Here is a 22,249-nt window from a genome sequence, read left to right as displayed (position 1 = left end):
CCTCTGCCCAGCAGTACCAATGATGTAGTAATCGTGGTGGGAGCGGAACTCGTGGCCCCAGAGATTAGGGCTATACTCCTGGAACTTGATGGTGAAGCGGAGATCCAGGTCTGGGCGATCACAAGTAAGAAGGAGGTTTGGGGCAGGGGGTGCCTCACAGCGCCGGCCCTGGGCACCCCCTACCAGGTACAGCTTGTAGAACTCATAATTAGGAGAGGAGTGAGGGCCAGGAGGCCGGGCCCGGGGGCAGAGCAGGTCTAGCCGGTCCCCGATCTGAGGGTACAGCACATAACCACCCTCTGCCTGGAACCTATGGGGAGGAGGGTAAGGTGGACAAGGAAGAGATGTCAGAAGCCTGGCCCCCAGAGCTTTTCCTTCCCTCACCCCACAACCTTCCAGGACAGCAATTGTCAGCTGACGCTTGCCCGCCTTTGTCTGAGTGGAAAGTCTGTTCTTATAGAGCAGGCACCAAGGACTCTGTGCGTTCACACTGGAAGCAGCAGGAAGCCAGGCTCAGAGGTCTCCTGCCCCTTGGTGTGCCCAAATGCACTCTTCAGCCCGCCCTCACCACATGCACACTGCCATCTCCCGCTCCATCACCAGCCCCGTTGCCATGGCAACAGGATGCCAGTTACCAAGGAGCTGGCCTTTCTGGAACCACACAGCCCACCCCTCCCAGGTGATTTCACTATTCCATGGCAGCCAACCATGGGGGCAGAGCCTCCCCTCCTTCAGGCCACCACTGAATTTCAGGGATTTCCAGGCAAAGGGGGAGGTTCAGGGAGGGGCTGTGTGGAGGGTGGTCCAGACCAGTGTCCTAAGTTAGCCAGCTAATAGGACAGAAGGCAAATGCCTGGTTTGGCCATGACCATCAATGGGGCTGATGGGAACCAGGGTCTAGGGACCTGCTGCCTGAGTCATTCTCCCACTCAGAATCCCACACTGGGTCTTAGACTTCTGGGGCAAGTGCTCTATTGCTTTGGAAAGGAAAGGAGTTGACTTTTCTAACCACAACCAACACACTTCACCGTCTCCTTGGCCAGTGCACCCAGGCATCCACTGTCCCAGCACAGCCACAACTTGCCAACCCCTGCAGCCCCTTCCTGGACATCAATAGCTGCTGAGACAGGGTCTCAGGACTCAGGAGTGGGTCCCAGGGGACTGCTACTTGATATCTTCCCAGACTCCCAAGTGTCCCACTCCCACCCCACATCCAAAAGAGCCCCCAGGACACCCTAATTTCCTTTTCTCTACCCCGTGAAAACAAGCTTATGTTCTCAAGCTACACACCTGATACTCAAATTGCAGCTGGGAGTTGGCAGGTGGGTGACTGAGTACAGAAAAGACACTGAGATTATACCCAAAGAGATCCAGGGAAAAGAGAGGGAGGGATGGCAGGGCAGAGAAGTATGAGGGAGGCTGGGAAGTAAAGAGAGGAAAAATAATCCTAGCTCTCCTTTAATGAGCACATAATACATTCACACACCTTACCACTAATCCTCATAATAGCTGTAAGGATTGAGAATACAAACTCAGAAAGGTTAAGTGACATGCCCAAGGCCACACAGCTGAAAGCGGCAGAGCTAAGATTAAGACCAAGGATTTGATGAGCTCCAAAGTCCACCCGCTTCCCATGGCCTCACACAGTCTCCCCAGGGAAGTAGGAATTTTTCAAAACACAGAACTCTTTTAGGAGCGGGAAGTGGGATCCACATGCAGGCAAGGGACCCAGATGACCTCCCGAAGGTTCTGTCCTACCCCGCGTGGCTTGAAGTTTCATCTGACCCCTGGCCTCTTTTCGGAGCAAAAGCAGGCATGCCATGGAACAGAGGGTCTGATGGAAGAGTTTGCAGCAAAGATTGGGGGAGGGGGCAATGGAGTCCTCAGGACTCCAGATGCAAAAGGGAAGGAAGGAGGGTTCAGGGGGCTCCAGGCTTCTTCCAGCAAGATGCCCGCAAGCCAGGAAGGCGGGAATATGTTCTGGCTGGGAAATCGTTCAGCCAACAGTTCACTGACCCTCTGGCTGTGGGGAAGAGTTGGGAGATAGACTGTGAAGAGAGCCAAGGAGCCTTGGGGAAGTTGTCCCCAGAGCCCCCAAGCGGAACCCCCTTGCCTCCCATCTCGGCTGCCCAGTCCCTCTTGGGGAGGGAGGCACCCTGCCCTGCCTTCCCTTCAGCGACTCGCAGCACCTAATCTGCAGCTCTCTTCTGAGAGCTGACAGTAACCAGGCTCCCTCTAAGCCCAGCCCCCGACGCAGGCCTCCCACAGATCCAAATACCCACCTCACTGCCCTCCCGGCTACCCATGAACTTTCTTCTCCTTGCCCCTTTGGGGTCTCCAAACTCCTGACATCCATAGCACCACCCGCATCCAGCTCTGCGTGGGACCCGGAGTCTGGCTCCCAAGATCACCTGTCTAGTAACCCATCACACATCAGAGCACCAGCACCTTCCCTCCCGCCTCCTCCCTGCCCACAGAAGCCCGCCTCCAAGCCCCCAAAGCTTCCCTACCCACTGCCCTAGGGTCTGGGATCTCCCCAGCCGCAGGCCGCTCACCTCTTATTCGCCGAGTTCCAGTAGACAGGCTCCAGGCTGAGCCCAGACACCAGCCCCAAAACCCCCAGCAGCAGCAGGGCCCCGACTCGCACGCCCCCCGGCCCAGAATGGGGGGGCCCCATGACCCCGCCAAGGCCTGGGGGGCGGGGCACCAACTCCCCCAAAGTCGCTCACCCCCCGGGGTGGCTGCCTTGGCTGCCTGGCTCTTCAGCCCGGAGCACCCCGGTAGCTGATGCCCCCAGCGCCCACGCGGACCTGCTTCCTGCTGTGTCCGCGCCCCCGCGGCAGAGCGCTCAGCCCCACCAGAGCCCTTCCAGGGGCCGTCTGCAGGCGCCCTACGCGCCCCCGGCCCACGCGCCAGCACCCCGGGATCTGTGAGCCCGCCTAAGTGGGGGACTGGGGGCGTCGGGGGCCGGGCGGGGGCGGCATGAGGCGCCGGACCAGGGAGCGAGGAAGGGGACGCCAAGCCGGAGCACCAGCCTCGCCGGGATTGAGGGCAGCGGGCTAAGGGAGGAAACCAGTCCCGAGCCCAGGAGGGGGGAGTTAAAGGAGAGGCGGGGAGGGGCAGAGGATGGTGGAGGGAAAAACCGGAGCTGGAGCTCGAGGCGGAGCGGGCGGCAGCATCCCGCGGCCCACGCCCCCCACACCTCCCTCACCTCGCGCACCTCCCGCCCGCCGCCCCGCCTCAGCCCCCGGCGCGGGCAGTCACGCCCCCTTTGTCTCTCCGAGCCTCTGGCTCCGGCTGAGTTCTGCCCGGCTCCCCTCCTGCCCTCCGATCGCCCAAGCTGCTGGAATCTTCCTCTTTCGAATCCAGAAAGGCTCTCGCCCTCTCCACCCCGAGGAACCCACCCCTTTCGCTCCCGCAGCCTCCTCCTCCATCCCAAAACAACACCGCTGCTCTCGGCAGGTTTGGAGAGAATAATAATAACCTTGAAGGCTTGGCACTTTACGAAGTGCGGCGGAGCTGATCGTCACGACTACCTGTGTGAAGTGGGAGGGGCAGAGCTAACGATTCCATTGCAGAGATGAGGAAACTGAGGCTCAGGGAGGCTCCGTGACTTGCCCAAGGTCACACAGGAAGTCTGGGATAAAGCTAGAAACCAAACCCAGGCTGCGCAACTCCCACTCTTGGGGTCTCTTTTGTCATTGCTCCATGGACCATGCGCTGTTGTTACATGGGGGTTAGTGAAAAACAAGAGTTTAGGGGATACACTTGGGTCTTTCCTAGATGGCTCGGGGGAGAAGCGGGGCTGGGAGAAGAAGGGGCGTACCTACAACCCCAAACCGGCGCTGCGCAGGAAGGGCTGTTTCCAATTATCCTGGGGGAAGGGAGGAGCTGCCTTTTCGGGTGTAACAGCCCTGGCTTTCAGCACCTCTGGGCAGGGGTGACATTCCTCTCCCTCTCAAGCCTCCACAGGCCTTTCGTCCCTTCCCTTTGATTGTGAGGTCCAAAATCACATCCCCTGCTGGCAGTATTTCTTCAAAGTCCCCCCATTCTCAGTGTTTGGGAAGATGTTGGGGGGAGGAGGGAGGAGTCACTGCTTCAAATGACACACTCGTCCCCCCACCCCCAAAGACAGAGCAGACAAATGGAGAAACAAACCCAGCGACGGCCGCTGAATGAATAAGACCCTCGCCGCGCCCCGCATGGAACAGCAATACCAAAGGTGATGACTGTATTTTTCAACACCTTTACTCTTTTATGTGTGTCCTTGACTCTGGCAACTGGGTTGTCTGCCTGCTGGGGAGCCCCGGGGAGGGGAGGAGAGTGCTCCTGCTCCCCTCAGAGCTGAGTAATGGTACCCATGCTGCTGGAGAATGGCAAACAGTGTGGAGTGTGGGTGACAGGCACCCTGTCACTGTCTGCACAGTCTCACACGGTCACACCCAACAGTCTGACCCAGCTCCTGCTCAGCCCCGCTCACCCTGACCCCTGCCGCCCCCACCTTGGGAGTGAGATTTCAAACAGGTTTCCCCCTTCAGTTTACCTAGTTGCTTAGCAACCAACCAGTCAATGGCATGAAGCCCCACCCCCACCCACTTGACTTCACACCAAGCTCAGCCGCCCCATTGGCTCCTGCCTGGTCCCACCTCTCAATCCCTGGTTTCAGGACCAGTGGGTATGGGGTTGCCATACCCACTGCTGCTGGACCAGGGAGCCCGCCAGTCCCCCTGCCCAGTCCCCACCTCACTCACATGCCCCCCCAAAACAGACACAAAGACTCTAGTATCATAAAAACCTTTTTATATAAGCTCACCCACACCTCCCTCCGTTCCTCCCTGCCCCTTCTCGCCCTGGTGATCATCAGGGATGCTGGAGTCTGGCCCCCCCCCACACCACCAGAGCTGAAGCCGACATTCAAGGTGGACGTGGCGCGTGGAGAGCAAGGGAACGCCCAGCTCCTCTCCTTCGTCCCCACTCTCTGTGGGCTCTGGAAACACACGCTGACCGGAGGCAGTGGCCAGGAGAGGCAGGCTAGGGTGCAGGCTGAGGGAGAGATGGGGAGGGTCTATCAGTGCCTTCAGTGAGGATACTTGCTCCCTCTGGGATTCACCTCCCTCCCCAACCCAAGCCCCAACATCTCTGGAATTGAACTGAGGACCTCACGCCATTGGTGCAGTCCTTCTGGGGCAGAAAACTCAACACGGGCTCCGGCTTCCCATCATTGCCAGGCCCGCCTGTGTCCCACACAGAGACGGCCCCGCTTGTGCTGCCACTCACTAGGAACTGCCCGGTCCTGGGAGAGAGAGGAGAGATTTGCTGGCAGAGGCCTCACCCCTGGGGCAGGAACCCCTCACACCCAGGGACTGGGGCCCTACAGCTGGGCTCTGGCATTCCTAAGCTTATCAGGGCCCTGTGTAAGAAAGAGTCACGGCCACTCACGGGTCCAGATCGAAGTAGATGCGCTGATTGGTGGTCACCTCTCGACCCAGGGACCACAGTGGGTAACCAGGCTGCCGGAGATCCCAACACAGGAGCTCAGCATCCTGGAGACATGGAATAGGACCTGGAGTCGCCCCCAAAGCCCTGGATGTCCTTGCCTCCCTCGGGGTCTCCAGGCACTCCTTCAGCTTGGGATTTTTTCCCCATCCCCATTCCCCTACGCTGCAGACTACATGCCCGCTCCTGCCCCGCTGCCCAGCTGCTCTGGGCTCTCAGGGTGTGACCCCTACCTTGCGGGCTCCTGAGAAGAAGCGGTTGCCATCGGGATGAAAGCAGAGGTGGGTGATGCCCCCTTGGTGCCCTCCCAGCAAGGCGAGAGGGGAGCCATCATCCCAGGCATACAGACCCAGGGAGCGGCCGTAGGAGCCGCAGGCATAGAGAGGCTGGGCTGGGCTGAAGGCTATGCAGGAGATGATGCCGCTCTGGCCCTGCTTTTTTGCTAGAGAGGGAAGGAACAAAGTGGGGGAGGGGGCAATGGCTCCTGGCACTAACCAGGCTAAGCAGAGGTCTGTCTCCCATCCCAGCACCAACATGCTTGGACTCAACATCTCCCCCATGCTGTCTGTCACAAGCAGGACAAAGACCTCTGATGCTCCCCACATCTGTCCTCCCAAAGGACCTAAATGCCCAAGCCCCACTTCATCCCTCTCAAATCCCAGTTTTTCCTTGGAGAGATGCAAGTTGAAGGCCTACAGGAAAATGGAATCAGCTTTATCAAAAATTTTCTAGAAAGATTTCAGAGAACAAAAGCTCCACAGCTGACAGGGTATGGGTTCAGGAAGGAAGCAGTCCTTTGACCAGCTGGTTGACCTTGGGAAGGTTTCCTACCTGCTCTGAGTCTGTTTGCTCCTCTGCCGACTGGGCTGCACCTGCTCCCAGGGCCGTACAGAGGACGGCGTGAAACCCCACAGGTGGCCCCTGGCTCACAAAAGGCCCCTGTGCAGGTGACAGTGCCCTTCCCTCTCCTCCTCCCTTGGAGGCACAGATGCTTACCAAATGTGGCTCGGACCTCGCAGTCTCGGCCAGGCCGGGCCGTGGAGAAAACACGCACAGTCCGGTTGAAGCCACAGAAGAGCTGGGAGCCATCCGGGGAGAAGCAGAGCGAATGGGCTGCTGTCAGCTCATCCTGGGGGAAGGAAAGGGCTGAAAACAGGTCTTGCAAAGCCTCAGCTGCCCTCAAGGAGAGCCGGGCCAGTACGAGTGCTGGGGCTGAGTGTGGTGGTCCCTACCAGGTGGTTGTAGGCGCGAAAGGAAGCTCGGAGTTCTCCAGTGAATGCATCCCAGATATGAATCGGGTTCTCCCGGCTGCTGCTGGCCACGCTGAGAGAGACATGGACACTGAAACCCTGGTGCTGTCAAAGGAAGGGGAGGAATGGCCGGGCACAGTGGCTCACGCCTGTAATCCCATCACTTTGGGAGGCCAAGGCAGGTGGATCACTTGAGGTCAGGAGTTCGAGACCAGCCTGGCCAACATGGTGAAACCCTGTCTCTACTAAAAATACAAAAATGAGGCTGGGTGTGGTGGCTCACGCCTGTAATCCAAGCACTTTGGAAGGCCAAGGAGGGTGGATCACCTGAGGTCAGTTCGAGACCAGCCTGGCCAACATGGTGAAACCCCATCTCTATGAAAAATACAAAATTTGGGGGAGGGGGTGGTGCACACCTGTAATCCCAGCTACTCAAGAGGCTGAGGCAGGAGAATCACTTGAACCTGGGAGGCGGAGGTTGCAGTGAGCCAAGACTGCATCACTGCCCTCCAGCCTGGGTGACAGAGGGAGACTCAATCTAAAAAAAAAAAAAAAGGAAGGGGAGGAAGCCAGCTGACCAGCCCCTCTGATAAGCACGCTGAGCCTTCCTCTTCTGAAGACCCCTGGCAGCCCTTGACTCTCCCAAGAGGCCCTGCTTGAAACTGGGTGGTGGGGCGGCGAGCGGGGAGGCAAACAGTACTTACTAGGAGGTGTCTGGCTGGGCTGAGGACATCAGAGAATACCAGCAGTAATCATAGACGGTATCACCTTCCACCATTCGAAGGACAGGGACCTATACAGAGACGTGGGAATGGCTGAGTCACTCGGACAGAAAAGGAGTCTGAGGCGCATGCCTCTAGCAGTGTTGTGGCAGATGGGGTGTATATACAGAGCACAGACTCTGTCTCAATGTTCAAGGGTGAGCTCAGACTTTAATGTCAAATTTAGCCACCAAAAGCCATATAGATTCATACTTTTTTAAAATTATTTTATGAGACAGAGCATGCACCACCATGCCTGGCTAATTTTGTTTTTGTTTCTTTTTTAATAGAGACGGGGTTTCACCATGTTGGCCAGGCTGGTCTCAAATTTCTGACCTCAGGTGATCCACCCGCCTCGGCCTCCAAAAGTGCTGGGATTACAGGTGTGAGCCACCATACCCGGCCTCATACTTTTTCTTTATAAACACTTAGAGAGGAAGAAACAAATAATAATACCTCAACCCAGAGACAAAGAACCAACCAATTATTCAAATACTTACTGAGTACATGCTAGGTGCCATTTGATCCTTTAAAAAAAATATTAGTACAAAAATTTGCCAGGCGTGGTGGTAGACGCCTGTAATCCCAGATACTCGGGAGGCTGAGGCAGGAGAATCCCTTGAACCCAGGAGGCAAAGGTTGCAGTGAGCTGAGATCGCACCACTGCACTCCAGCCTAGGTGACAGAGAGAGATGGTGCCTAAAAAAAAAAAAAAAGAAAAGAAAAAGAAAAGAAAAAATTATCGGCTGAGCACAGTGGCTCACACCTGTAATCCCAGCACTTAGGGAGGCTGAGGCAGGCAGATTACTTGAGCCCAGGAGTTCAACACCAGCCTGGGCAATATGGTGAAACACTGTCTCTACAAGAAAAAAAAAATTAGCTGGGCATGGTGGTGCACGCCTGTAGTCCCAGCTACTAGGGAGGCTGAGGCAGGAGAATTGCTTGAGCCCAGGAGGTAGAGACCACAGTGAGCTGAGATCATGCCACTACACTCCAGCCTGGGCAACAGAGATGCTGTCTCAAAAATACAAAAACAGAAACAAAAAAACCTCCCTACAAAAATAAAGAAAAAAAATTAAACAGTTCAAACATGCAAAGTATCTTATTAAAAAAAACCCCGTGACCCCTCCATCCAGCGGAAGAAAAAGATGTTTAAACCCCTTTCCTAACAGAAACTCTCCCTCAGAGGTAAAAGCTATCCTGAATTTATCACTGTCATACATTTCCTTAGGAATATATACGTATATATATATATATATTTTTATTTTAAAGGCAGAGTCTCACTGTATCACCCAGGCTGAGTACAGTGGCATGATCTCAGTTTACTGCAACCTCCACCTCCCAGGTTCAAGCAATGCTTGTGCCTCAGCCTCCTGAGTAGCTGGGATTGCAGGAGTTCACCTCCACGCTCGGCTAATTTTTTGTATTTTTAGTATAGACAGGGTTTCGCCATGTTGGCCAGGCTGGTCTCGAACTCCTGGCCTCAAGTGATCTTTCTGCCTCAGCCTCCCAAAGTGCTGGGATTACAGGTGTGAGCCCCTGCACCCAGCCTAGGAGTATATTCATATGGGAAAAAAAACAGTATCTAACGTTGTCTTGCAGGTCTTTAAACTTAATTTTTTCTTTTCTTAGAGACAGGGTCTTACTCTGTTGCCTAGGCTGGAGTACAGTGGTGCAATCATCTCACTGTAACCTCAAACTCCTGGGCTCAAGCAAACAATCCCTTGGCCTCAGCCTCCCTAGTAACCGGGAATATAAGCGTAAGCCACCATACCTGGCTAATTTATTATTTATTTATTTTTTGACGGAGTCTCGCTTTGTAGCCCAGGCTGGAATGCAGTGGCACAATCTTGGCTCACTGCAACCTCTGCCTCCCAGACTCAAGCAATTCTCTGCCTCAGCCTCCTGAGTAGCTACGATTACAGGCGACTGCTATCACGCCCGGCTAATTTTTTTGTATTTTTAGTAGAGATGGGGTTTTACCATCTTGGCCAGGCTGGTCTTGAACTCCTGACCTCGTGATCCACCCGCCCCAGTCTCCCAAGTGCTGGGATTACAGGCATGAGACACCACGACCAGCCTGCTTGGCTAATCTTTAAAATTATTTTTTTGTAGAAACAGGGGTCTGTGTTGCTCTGGCTGGTCTAAAACTCCTGGCCTCAAGCAATCCAGCCACCTCAGCCTTTCAACGCACTGGGATTACAAGCATGAGCCACCATGCCCGGCCTAGACTTAACAGTAATGGTATTATATCATATACATCCCTCTGTAATAGTCAGCTTTAACCATGGAAACACATTTTGCTCTAATTCATGCATTTTCACTGCTGTATAGTAGTGCACTCATGAATATATTCAAACCGATCTACCCTTCTTCTATTTAGAATCACTGATGTTTTTCTATTTTTTGGCTAGTGTGCTTTAACATTCTGTACACATGTAGAAGGGTTTCTCTACAGTTTCTGCTGAAAAGTAAAATTACTGGTCTCTACGCTATGCACTTTGCAAACTTTGTAAGATACTATAATGTCAATTTCTTTCCCAAAGCACTTATCCCAATGTCCTCTCCCACCAGCAGCGTATAAGAGTCTCTATTCTAGCCTGGGCAATATAGCAAGACCCCAGTTCTACAAAAAATTAAAAAATTAGTCAGGCATGTTGGCATACTTGTAGTCCCACCTCTTCGGGAGAGTGAGGCAGGAAGACTGCTTGACCCCAGGAGTTTGAGGCTACAGTGTGCCATGTTCGCACCACTGCGCTCCAGCCTGGGCAACAGAACAAGATCCTATCTCCAAAAAAAAAAAAAATCCCCTTGGTATTGCCAGACTTTTACATTTTTCTCAATTTGAAGGTGGTGAAATGGTATTTCATTACAGCATAAATTTGTATTTCCATCATTACTATAAGAGAGATTAGATATTTCCTCTATGTTTACTGGCCATTTAGTTAGGTACACCTTTTCATAAATTTTGCCCCTTTTCTTTTTTTTTTTTTTTTTTTGAGACAGTCTTTCTCTGTTCCCCAACTTGGGGTGCAGTGGGATGACCTCGGCTCACTACAACCTCTGCCTCCTGGGTTCAAGTGACTCTCATGCCTCAGCCTCCCAAGTAGCCAGGACTACAGGCATTTGCCACCAAGCCCGGCTAATTTTTATACTTTTTAGCAGAGATGGGGTTTCACCATGTTGGCCAGGCTGGTCTCAAACTCCCAGCCTCAAGTGATCTGCCTACCTCGGCCTCCCAAAGTGGGGATTACAGGTGTGAGCCACCATGCCTGACCAGTTGTTGTCTTTTTCTTTTCTTTTTTCTTTTTTTTTGGAGGCAGAGTCTCCCTCTATCCCCAGGCTGGAGTGCAGTGGCGTGATCTCGGCTCACTACTACCTCCATCTCCCAGGTTCAAGCAATTCTCCTGCCTCAGCCTCCTGAGTAGCTGGGATTACAGACACCCGCCACCATGCCCAGCTAATTTTTGTATTTTCAGTAGAGACGGGATTTCGCCATGTTGGTCAGGCTGGTCTTGAACTCCTGACTTCGGGTGATCCGCCTGCCTCGGCCTCCCAAAGTGCTGGGATTACAGGCATGAGCCACCGCGCCCAGCCGTCTTTTTCTTACTGATTTGTGAGAGATAAATAGTCTGGACACTGACCTTCGTCAGTTGTCTTCTGAGCCTCAGGCTGATGTCAACCAGCCAGGACTTCAGTATCCACCTCTATACTCTGAACCCATATATCCAACTGCCTGGTGGACAGTGCCACTTGATCATCCCACAGGTTCCTCAAATTCAATTTGTCCATAATGGGCCGGGCATCCGCCGCCATCAAACCTGCTGTTCCTCCTGGACTCCACATCCAGTGCTCAATCCTGAAATCTGAGCACCAGCCTTGACTGCTACCATTCTTCACTTCCTTTCCACTCCTGGTCCAACCGAATACCAAATCTTGCCAGTTCCTCCTCCTAGTCTTCCATTACCACGCTGCTACCCCGACCCACCTCTCAAGGCTCATCTCTGCTAATTCCCGTAAAAATCTGAGTCCCGGCCGGGCGCAGTGGCTCACGCCAGTAATCCCAGCACTTTGGAAGGCCAAGGCGGGTGGATCACAAGGTCAGGAGATTGAGACCATCCTGGCTAACACGGTGAAACCCCGTGTCTACTAAAAACACAAAAAATTAGCTGGGCGTGGTGTTGGGCGCCTGTAGTCCCAGCTACTCGGGAGGCTGAGGCAGGAGAATGGCGTGAACCCGGGAGGCGGAGCTTGCAGTGAGCCGAGATTGCGCCACTGCACTCCAGCCTGGGCGACAGAGCAAGACTCCATTAAAAAAAAAAAAAAAAAAAAAAAAAAAATCTCTGAGTCCCGCCATTTTGACTCTCAAGTCCCATAAGGTGCCAACTCGCCACACTTTCAACCCACTGGCTTTCAACATGTCCTAGGCTCCAAGTCTGGAATATTCTTCCTTCATCTCCCCCAACGACTCCTCCTGGCTGAATCCTAGTCATCCTTCAGGTCTCTTAGATGCTTCTTCCTCTGGGAACGCTTCCCTAACCCCTCCAGCTAAGCAAGGCGCCCCTGCTCCGCTTTCCTATAGCCCCGATGCTCCTCACTCCCCTTCCGTCATACCTATCAGAGAAGGAGGGAATCACATCTGCCTCGCTCTCACCACTGCCTCCCCAACACGTGGTGCAGAATCAGCAGAGTCAACAAATACGGTTTTAATGAGCAAAAGGAGGCAGGAGACTGTTTCAGCAACATAAGGCCCAAAATAATAGGCCCTTGAATTAAAGTAGAGGCAGTGAGAGGGACAGATGTGGGTGGATTAGGAAGATTAGGCAGACTTGATGGGATTTGGGAAGTAATTGGATGTGAGGGGTTAGGAACAGGGAGATTAAAGATTAAAGGATGAGAGAGACCCTGGCTTCTGGCTTGGATACCCGAGGTCACCAAAATGGCGGGAGAACAGGAGAGCACCGGAAGGAAGGCTGTACAGTGCTAACGTCGTCAGCGGGAGAGAGAATCAGCATAAGCCTCAAAGGAAAAGTTTCACAAAGACGAAAGAGCAATTGTGTGGCTACAGCATTTGGGAATGAGGACGCTCCCCGTCCCCACCCTGAGAGATAAAGGGCACAGAGGACGCAAAGTGTCTCCTAGAGAGGGCAAGACGAGGAGTAAAGGCTTCCTGCAAGAGCCATGGGGCCCGGCAAGTACTCAGGAAAGACGCTGGGGAGCTGCAAATGAGACTTGCAGAAAGTTCTGTGAAAAGGTAGAAAAGAAAGGAGAAAACCCGAGAAACTATATTGGGAAGAAGACTCAGTACACACAAGTATATGGAAATACCCAAATACACCCTTCCCCAATTTTCTGACCTATACAAATTTTATCTATTTAAGGCCGGGCGCGGTGGCTCACGCCTGTAATCCCAGCACTTTGAGAGGCCGAGGCGGGCGAATCACGAGGTCAGGAGATCGAGACCATCCTGGCTAACATGATGAAACCCCGTCTGTACTAAAAATACAAAAAATTTGCCTGGCGTGGTGGCAGTGGGCGCCTGTAGTCCCAGCTACTCGGGAGGCTGAGGCAGGAGAATGGCGTGAACCCGGGAGGCGGAGCTTGCAGTGAGCCAAGATCGCGCCACTGCACTCCAGCCTGGGCAACACAGCAAGACTCCGTCTCAAAAAAAAAAAAAAAGAAAAAAAAAGAAATGTTATCTATTTCAAATGCTAAACTTGTAGACACTAAAAATGAAAATATCTAATGAGAGAGGTTACGATAGAACTGGTACACTAGCAGGAAAAAAAAAAAAAAAAAACAAACACAAAAAGGTTTTGGTTGTTTGTTTTGAGACAGTCTCGCTCTGTCACCCAGGCTAGAGTACAATGGTGCGATCAAAGGTCATGGCAGCCTCAACCTCGCAGGCTCAAGCGATCCTCCCACCTCAGCCTCCCAAGTGCCTGGGACCACAGGCCCAACTTTTTTGATAGAGACAGGATCTGGCTGTGTTACCAAGGCTGGTCTCAAATTCCTGGGCTCAAGCGTTCTTCCCACCTTGGCCTCCCAAAGTGCTGGGATTATAGGCATGAGCCACCACACCAGCCACGAAAATCTTTTGAAAACAAACTGACTGGCCAGGAGCGGTGGCTCATGCCTGTAATCCCACCACTTTAGGAGGCGGAAGTGGGTGGATCACTTGAGGTCGGGAGTTTGAGACCAGCCTGGCCAACATGGTGAAACCCTATCTCTACTAAAAATACAAAAATTAGCCGGGTGCGGTGGTGCGTGCCTGTAATCTCAGCTACTCAGGAAGCTGAGGCAGGAGAATCGCTTGAACCGGGAAACAGAGGTTGCAGTGAGGCAAGATCACACCACTGCACTCCAGCCTGGGCCACAGAGCAAGACTCTGTCTCAAAAAAAAAAAAAAGAAAGAAAGAAAAAAAGAAAACAAATCGACTATCTGTATTTCAAGGTATATTTTTAAAAAGTTAATATTATCTGACCTAGAATATTTCTTATTCACAAAATTTCTCTTAGGGCTAGGTGCCGTGGCTCACGCCTGTAATCCCAGCACTTTGGGAGGCAGAGGTGGGTGGATAACTTGAGGTCAGGAATAGAGACCAGCCTGGCCAACATGGTGAAACCCCGTCTCTACTAAAAATACAAAAATTAGCCAGGCATGGTGGCGGGCCCCTGTAATCCCAGCTACTTGGGAGGCTGAGGAAGGAGAATCACTTGAACCCAGAGGCAGAGGTTTCAGTGAGCCAAGATCATGCCACTGCACTCCAGCCTGGGTGATGGAGCAAGACTCTGTCTCAAAAAAAAAAAAATTCTCTTAACAAAAGAACCTCCCTCAAAATACATGAAGATAATTTGTTCACTGAAGAATAATTTATGATATAATAATCCTGGAAACAACCCAAATGTCCAAAACAGGAGAAGAGGTAAGAAAATTATCATAAGCACTCAATGCAATATCACACACCATTAAACACCATAACAGTGAAGACTAGACTACCACAAAAAACATTCAGGATATGATTGTTAAAAGGAAAAAAGGAATGTATAAAACCATGTACTATATGATTACAACTGCATAAAAGCTTTCAGTACTTGGACAGAGCTTAGAAAGAAATGTAGAAAAATTCAGAAGGCTAAATTCTGCAGTGGCACGTAATGACGATTTTTTCTCTTTTTAACATTCCCATTTCTCTTAAACAAGTTTTTGCAATACTCAAAACTGCCCCCCCCCCCACCCCACATTTCCAGAGTCTCTTCTAACTATCCCTGCCTTGAAACAACCTCTCACCTCCTGAACTCTTTTAACATGGCTGCACCAGCTGCACCACCACCCCCTGGCCCTGAGGAACCAGGGTTCACGGCTTAGATCACCTTATAGTCTGCACAGAGAACTCAAATGTCTGCAGCCTCCAGCCTTAAAGAGTTGCATGTCAGGTAAGCGTTCAGGAACAGCCTTGGAACTGAGTACCTTTCTTCTTTTAACGAGCCAACAAGACTCAGCCCTGCTGCAGATCACTTGAAGACAGGAGTTTGAGAACAGCCTGGGCAACATGGAGAAACCCCATCTCTACTAAAAATACAAAAATGAGTTGGGCATGGTGGCGCACGCCTGTAGTCCCAGCTACTTGGGAGGCTGAGGCACGAGAATCACTTGAACCTGGGAGGCGGAGGTTGCAGTGAGCTGAGATTGTGCCACTGCCCACTGTACTCCAGCCTAAGCAAGAGTGAGACCCTGTCTCAAAAAACAAAAAAAGACTCACCCCTGCCCCATCCTCATATTAACCTTAAGGACTAGAGAAGTCCTGGTCTTCTAGGTCATCTGTCATCACCACCACCTGTATACTGCTCTACACACACCCTTATCTGCCCCAAACCCACTGAAATTCCTACTCAAGGATCTAAAAACCAGCTGGGCACAGTGGCTCATGCCTGTAATCACAACATTTTGAGAGGCCAAGGCAGGAGAACTGCTTGAAGCCAGGAGTTTGAGACCAGCCTGGACAACATAGCAAGACCCCATCTCTACAGAAAGTACAAAAATTAGCTGAGCATGGTGGCATGGCCTATAGTCTCAGCTACTCGGGAGGAGTTCAAGGTTGTAGTGAGCTATGACTGTGACTGTACTCTATCCAGCCTGGGCAACAGAGCGAGACCCCGCCTCTAATAAAATAAATAAATAACACCCTCCCATATTTCTCATCTTCTCCTCAGAATGATCCATTCGTCCTGCACTTGTGTGGCCCTGGCTGTGCCCCCCGACCCTCTCAAGCTGAGATGGCTTTAATGCTCACGGCCAGCTGTCCCCAGTACACACCTTAAGGACAAGAGGTGGCTGGGTGTCATTATGCCCCCGGCTGTCAAACCCCAGCTCCTCTGCAGTTCTTCTTATCAGACTAGCTTCCTCTGTTTTATCACCCTCCCTCATCCACTAAGACTTTACCGCCTGGTTCACCATCTCACTGCCCACAAACAGTCCTGTTATCATTCTTGTTTTTTTGTGGGGTTTCTTGTTTTTGTTTTTGAGGTGGAGTCTTGCTCTGTCGCCCAGGCTGGAGTGCAGTGGTGCGATCACTGCAACCTCTGCCTCCCAGGTTCAAGCAATTCTCCTGCCTCAGCCTCCCAAGTAGCTGGGACTACAGGCAATCACGACCATGCCTGGCTAACTTTGTATTTTTTTTAGTAGAGACGGGGTTTCACCATGTTGGCCAGGCTGGTCTCGAACTCCTGACCTTAGGTGATCCACCCGCCTCGGCCTCCCAAAGTGTCGGGATTACAGGCATGAGCCACCAGACCTGACCCTGCTCTGCTATTTCTACCATGACAATTTATTCAGCTTCATCAAAAACATATTTACAGTCCAGTTCCTTAACCACTTTAGATTCCAGTCCACCACGGCATGCACACTCTTGAAGACACTCTCAAGATACCCTTGTCTTTCTCTCCTGGTAAACCTCAACCAGACCATCCTCCTATTCTTGGCTTGCACGCAACTGATACCAGTGACTACTAGTGTTTACTGAACACTTACTATATGCTAGGTGCTGTTTTAAGTGCTTTTTTTAAATTTTATTATTATTTTTTGGGGACTAAGTCTTGCTCTGTTGCCCAGGTTGGAGTGCAGTGGCGCGATCAGCTCACTGCAACCTCCGCCTCCTGGATTCAAGCAATTCTCCTGCCTCAAACCTCCCAAGTAGCTGGGATTACAGGTGCCCGCCACTAAGCCCGGCTAATTTTTGTATTTTTAGTAAAGACAGGGTTTCACTATGTTGGCCAGGTCGGTCTCGAGCTCCTGACCTCAGGCAATCCACCTGCCTCGGCCTCCCAAAGTGCTGGGATTACAGGCGTGAGCCACCGTGCCCGGCCTTAAGTGCTTTAATTCATTACTGATTATTTTAATTCTCACAACTCCGTGAGGCAGGTGCTATTATAATCATCTCCATTTTACAAACAGAGAAACTATAATCATTTAACTTGCCAGGAAAAATGCACAGTCACACTAACTGGTCTCATTTCAAATTAATGGCAACGGACCTCTAGTGGGCACCAAGCAAAGAGCAACACAACTGCCACATGCCTCGGTGGGTCTGAATTTTTGAAACTCCGTCTCAAAAAAAAAAAGAAAGAAAGAAAGAGTGCTGATGGAGGAGGAGGAGGCCCAGCAGAGCCTTGAGTGCCTGAGTGCTCCAGCACAGGGAGGCGGAGACAGTGACTCATGCTGCTGAGAGATGGAGTGAGGCGAATTTACGGAATGACCCAAGAGAGGCCAGGCGCGGTGGCTCACGCTTGTAATCCCAGCACTTTGGGAGGCCGAGGCGGGAGGATCACGAGGTCAGGAGATCGAGACCACGGTGAAACCCTGTCTCTACTAAAAATACAAAAAATTAGCCAGGCGTGGTGGCGGGCGCCTGTAGTCCCAGCTACTCGGGAGAGGCGGAGGCAGGAGAATGGCGTGAACCCGGGAGGTGGAGCTTGCAGTGAGCCGAGATAGCACCACTGCACTCCAGCCTGGGTGACACAGCGAGACTCCATCTCAAAAAAAAAAAAAGGAGAATGACCCAAGACAAGAGGACATTAGTGACCTTGACAAGAGCACTTTCAGGGAAGCGATGGAGGCAGAACCTGATTAGGATGGGTGGGAGAAAACTATAGCCAATCTTTTTTTTTTTTTTTTTTGAGACGGAGTCTTGCACTGTTGCCTGGACTGGAGTGCAGTGGTGCAATCCTGGCTCACTACAACCTCCATCTCCTTGGTTCAAGTAATTCTCCTGCCTCAGACTCCAGAGTAGCTGGGATTACAGGCGCCCGCCACCACGCCCAACTAATTTTTTGTATTTTTAGTAAAGATGGGGTTTCATCATGTTGGCCAGGCTGGTCTCGAACTCCTGACCTCAGGTGATCCACTTGCCTCAGCCTTCCAAAGTGCTGGGATTACAGGCATCAGCCACCACGCCCGGCCCCAACTAATTTTTGTATTTTAGTAGAGACAGGGTTTTACCATGTTGGCCAGGCTGGTCTCAAACTCTTCACCTCAGGTGATACACCCGTCTCAGCCTCCCAAAGTGTTGGGATTACAGGCGTCAGCCACTGTGCCTAGCCCCGGATTTCACTCTTGCCCACCCATAAACCATTCACTCTTCTGTTTTAAAACTCTCTTGGCCGGGCGCAGTGGCTCACACCTGTAATCCCAGCAATTTGGGAGGCCAAGGTGGGTAGATCACAAGGTCAGGAGTTCGAGACCAGCCTGGCCAATATGATGAAACCCCATATCTACTAAAAAAATACAAAAAAATTAGCCGGGTATGGTGGCACATGCCTGTAATCCCAGGTACTCGGAAGGTTGAGGCAGGAGAATCACTTGAACCTGGGAGGCAGAGGTTGCGGTGAGCTGAGATGGTGCCACTGCACTCCAGCCTGGGCAAGAGAGCAAGACTCTGTCTCAAAAAAATAAAAAAACCTCTCATGGCCCGGCGTGGTGGCTCACGCCTGTAATCCTAGCACTTTGGAAGGCCGAGGCGGGTGGATCACCTGAGGTCAGGAGTTTGAGACCAGCCAGGCCAACATGGCAAAACCTGTCTCTACTAAAAATACAAAAATTAAGTCAGGCGCAGTGGCTCACGCCTATAATCCCAGCACTTTGGGAGGCCGAGACCGGCGGATCAAATGTCAGGAGTACGAGACCATCCTGGCCAATATGGTAAAACCCTGTCTCTATTTAAAAAAATACAAAAATTAGCTGGGGCGGGCGCCTGTAATCCCAGCTACTCGGGAGGCTGAGGCAGGAGAATCGCTTGAATCCAGGAGGCAGAGGTTGCAGTGAGCCGAGATCACACCATTGCACTCCAGCCTGGGTGACAGAGCAAGACTCGTCTCAAAAAAAAAAAAAAAAAAAACCTCTCTCATGACTTCTCAAATAAACTCCAAATGCCTTACCCATAAGACCCAACACAACGTGGCTGCTCTTCTCTGTCCTCACCCCTCTGTTCCCCTCATTTGCCTCAGTCTGGCTATACCAGCATTCTGTGTTTTTTGTTTTGTGTTTGTTTGTTTGTTTGTTTTGGGATGGAGTCTCGCTCTGTAGCCCAGGCTGGAGTGCAGTGGCATGATCTCGGCTCACTGCAACCTCCATCTCCTGGGTTCAAATGATTCTCCTGCTTCAGCCTCTCAAGTAGCTGGGATTACAGGCACCCACCTTCACACCCAGCTAATTTTTGTATTTCTGTAGAGATGAGGTTTTGCCATGTTGGCCAGGCTGGTCTCGAACTCCTGACCTCAGGTGATCTGCCCACCTCAGCCTCCCAAAGTGCTGGGATTACAGGCGTGAGCCACTGAGCCCAGTCTGTTTTGTTGTTTTTTGAGATGGAGCCTCACTCTGTCGCCCAGGCTGAAGTGCACTGGTACAATCTTGTCTGACTGCAGCCTCCACCTCCCGAGTTTGAGAGATTCTCCTGCCTCAGCCACACGAGTAGCTGGGATTACAGGCGCGTGCCAACACATGCAGCTAATTTTTGTATTTTTAGTAGAGATTTTGCCATATTGGCCATTTTAGTAGAGTAGAGGTTTTACCATATTGGCCAGGCTGGTCTCGAACTCCTGGCCTCAAGTGATCTGCACGCCTCGGCCTCCCGAGTAGCTGGGATTACAGGTGTGAGCCACCGTGCAGGGCCTTTCTGGTCTTTTAACGCACAAAGCTATTTCCCAGTTCTGGGTGTTTGTAGTATCATTGCCAGTTCCTGGAAAGCTCTTTCCAGAAGCCTTCACATGACTGATCCCTTATCCTCCTTCAGGTCTTAGCTCAAATGCCTCCTTTTCAGAGAGCTCCTTCCTGAGCATTTTATGCAATGTGCTTTCCTCTAGTTAGTCTCTCTTCATTCTGTGTATTTCCTTCAGAGCATTTATCATCATCTTGGTCCTGATGCTTGCTGGTTTACATGTTTGTTGTCTATCTCCCACACAGAAAGCAAACCAGCCCTTCATCTGTCTTGTCCATCACTTTACGCCAGCACAGTGACTAACATATATCAGTAGTCAATCAATAAATGTCTATAGGCCAGGCACGGTGACTCACACCTGTAATCCCCGCACTTTGGGAGGCCGAGGTGGGCGGATCATCTGAGGTCAAGAATTTGATATCAGCTTGCCCAACATGGCGAAACCCCATCTCTACTAAAACTATAAAAATTAGTCGAGTGTGATGGTGTGCGCCCGTAGTACCAGCTACTTGTGGGGCTGAGGCAGGAGAATCCCTTGAACCCGGGAGGCAGAGGTTGCAGTGAGCCGAGATCACACCACGGCGCTCCAGCCTGGGTGACAGAGCAAGACCAAGTCTCAAAAAAATAATAAATATAAATATATATATACTGCCACAAGAAATTCACTACTTTTTAGTGAAAAACACAGATTCCTAATTAAAGAAAGGGGAAATATCTCTCTGAATAACTTCAGAATTCGGGGCAGAAAACGCTACATGTGGAAACTCATCTTGAAAAACAGTCCCGTTTGTGAACAGGAAACACTTGGACTACACTTTTTCCATCTCCAAGAAGGACTTAATGTGCAGCATTGATGAAGAGGCAGCCCCAGTCCTTACCATTTCTGCATATTCCACCTGCTCCCCCTCAAGGTACAGCTCTGGGGGCAGGTTATAAATTCGCAAGATGTTATCAGCACTATTGGTCAAGATGCAGGAACCGTCAGGAGCCCTAGAAACAGGAGAGAGTTAGAAAGCTGGCCAGACCTATGCTTTTCAAGATTAGGGCTAGGGCTGAGCCTACCTCTGGGGTGGGTAAGCCCCCCTGAATCCTTGAGGGAAGCAGAAGACACAAACTGCTAGATAAAATGTAAGCTCAGTCTAAAAGGACTACGTGCCCCTTCTCCCAGCTCTGGGGCATCCCTCTCCTAGACAACTGGACTGTTTTACGTGAAAATCTCGGGGGTGGTCAGCTCCCTGCCCCGTTGTTATCCTTACCACTTACAGCCTTTCAAGAAGTTCTCAGGTTGGGTGCTGAACTCTGACCAGGAACCACTGAGAAATCGAGGCAGCTGGGAGAAGCTGTAGTTCCAAGCGCTGAAAGGAAGATGGGGGACAACAAACCTGGGTCGCCAAGCAAAGGGGGCAGGGGCCTGGAGAAATGGGTCTCAGGACCAGAGGACAGGTCGACCTCACACTTCATCTCCCCAGACTCCACAGTCCACTGCCATCACCACTTACGTGTCTCCCTCGTCCTCTGCAGCGGGTTCCCCAGAGGTATCTTCCATGGCTTCTCCAGACCCCAACTCTGGCCCGTTCGCTTCTTCTTCAGAAAGGCTCCCGTTTCCTTCTTCTGCAGGAAGGCTCGTATTTTCGGAAAGTTCTTGCTCCTCGATTCGAGGACTCAACTCACTAGGAGAACCAAACTCTGTTTCCAGGGGAGTGCAGAGAGAAACTGGGTCCCCCTCCCCTAGCTCCTGGGACACAACTGAGCCAGCCACAGGATCTGGGGACAACCGGGGCAGATCCTCCCTTTCGGGAGGCGGTGGCATCAGTTCAGAGTCCGCATTTTTATCCATCGGGGAAGCGTGGGGAGAAGGATGGGCTGGAGCTGGGTCCTGATCTGAAGGACAACAGTCCAGAGCTAACGGTTGAGTCTCCAAAGTCTTCATACTGCAGAGGAAGCACAGCGGACATTAGCCTCAGCCAGGATGGCTTCGAAGTTCTCAGGGATCCGACGCAGAGCTAAAGAAACCCACCTGTGCTTCCTTCCTCTTCTGGGAGTAGGCAGAAGACTCCCGGGAGGAGAGGCGAACGGCGGATGCCAATTCTTTTGAAAGCACTGCGTTCCTTAGCACCGCGGGTCGCTACGGGCCTCTTGCTGTCGCGGGATTTGGGCCCACCTTCCTATTGGGCCGCCGCATCCCGGATCAGATTTCGCGGGCGACCCACGGAACCCGCGGAGCCGGGACGTGAAAGGTAAGAAGGTTTCCCGTTCCCATCAAGCCCTAGGGCTCCTCGTGGCTGCTGGGAGTTGTAGTCTGAACGCTTCTATCTTGGCGCGAAGCGCCTACACTCCCCCTACCGAGTCCCGCGGTCATTCTTAAAGCACCTGCACCGCCCCCCCGCCGCCTGCAGAGGGCGCAGCAGGTCTTGCACCTCTTTTGCGTCTCATTCGCCAGGCTTCAGACCGGTCTCCCTTCATTCAAAAAATATTTATTATCGAGCTCTTACTTGCCACCCAGCACTGATATAGGCACTCAGGAATACAA

The 22,249-nt window shown here is 51.9% G+C and overlaps 2 protein-coding genes and 1 long non-coding RNA gene across 4 annotated transcripts in view; 1 reads left to right on the top strand and 2 right to left on the bottom strand.

Annotated features, from left to right (window-relative positions):
* LOC100440409 (ephrin-B3) overlaps positions 1 to 3,224 on the bottom strand; it is a 130,095-nt gene extending 126,871 nt beyond the window's left edge. Inside the window, exons 1-2 of one of the 2 annotated variants that reach the window (XM_024235632.3) lie at positions 2,556 to 3,224; positions 18 to 310 (exon numbers count right to left, since the gene is read on the bottom strand). In XM_024235632.3, the coding sequence (XP_024091400.1) occupies positions 18 to 310; positions 2,556 to 2,677 (415 nt within the window). In that variant the 5' untranslated portion in view covers positions 2,678 to 3,224. The remainder of the gene's footprint in view (positions 1 to 17; positions 311 to 2,555) is intronic. The other variant, XM_054536196.2, reaches the window with a different exon arrangement.
* Positions 3,225 to 3,288: 64 nt separating this feature from the next.
* Positions 3,289 to 4,948, top strand: LOC129051204 (uncharacterized). Its single transcript, XR_008515288.2, has 3 exons — positions 3,289 to 3,736; positions 4,132 to 4,222; positions 4,865 to 4,948. It is a non-coding gene; the product is annotated as an uncharacterized LOC129051204 (long non-coding RNA).
* WRAP53 (WD repeat containing antisense to TP53) lies at positions 4,784 to 22,068 on the bottom strand. The gene is made up of 11 exons (XM_024234420.3): positions 21,737 to 22,068; positions 21,219 to 21,650; positions 20,976 to 21,074; positions 20,598 to 20,709; positions 7,451 to 7,539; positions 6,729 to 6,819; positions 6,493 to 6,625; positions 5,730 to 5,938; positions 5,440 to 5,543; positions 5,159 to 5,293; positions 4,784 to 5,043 (listed from the first exon to the last, which is right to left on the bottom strand). Exons 2-11 carry the CDS (start codon positions 21,647 to 21,649, stop codon positions 4,800 to 4,802), a joined length of 1,647 nt encoding a protein of 548 aa, XP_024090188.2. The 5' UTR covers position 21,650; positions 21,737 to 22,068; the 3' UTR covers positions 4,784 to 4,799.
* Between the last annotated feature and the right edge of the window lie 181 nt (positions 22,069 to 22,249).

This window comes from Pongo abelii, chromosome 19, assembly GCF_028885655.2.
Source record: "Pongo abelii isolate AG06213 chromosome 19, NHGRI_mPonAbe1-v2.0_pri, whole genome shotgun sequence".
Taxonomy (NCBI): Eukaryota; Metazoa; Chordata; class Mammalia; order Primates; family Hominidae; genus Pongo; species Pongo abelii.
The sequence above is the reverse complement of the archived record's forward strand: the minus strand, read 5'-3'. Positions and strand labels throughout refer to the sequence as shown.

Excerpts from the sequence above, each read along its gene's own strand:
- WRAP53 (XM_024234420.3), bottom strand. The coding sequence starts at position 21,649 with ATGAAGACTTTGGAGACTCAACCGTTAGCTCTGGACTGTTGTCCTTCA. Across the intron at positions 20,710-20,975 it reads TTCTTGAAAGGCTGTAAGTG|GGCTCCTGACGGTTCCTGCA; the intron begins GTAAGGATAACA and ends TCCTGTTTCTAG. Across the intron at positions 5,294-5,439 it reads ATCTACTTCGATCTGGACCC|GACCGGGCAGTTCCTAGTGA; the intron begins GTGAGTGGCCGT and ends TCTCTCTCCCAG.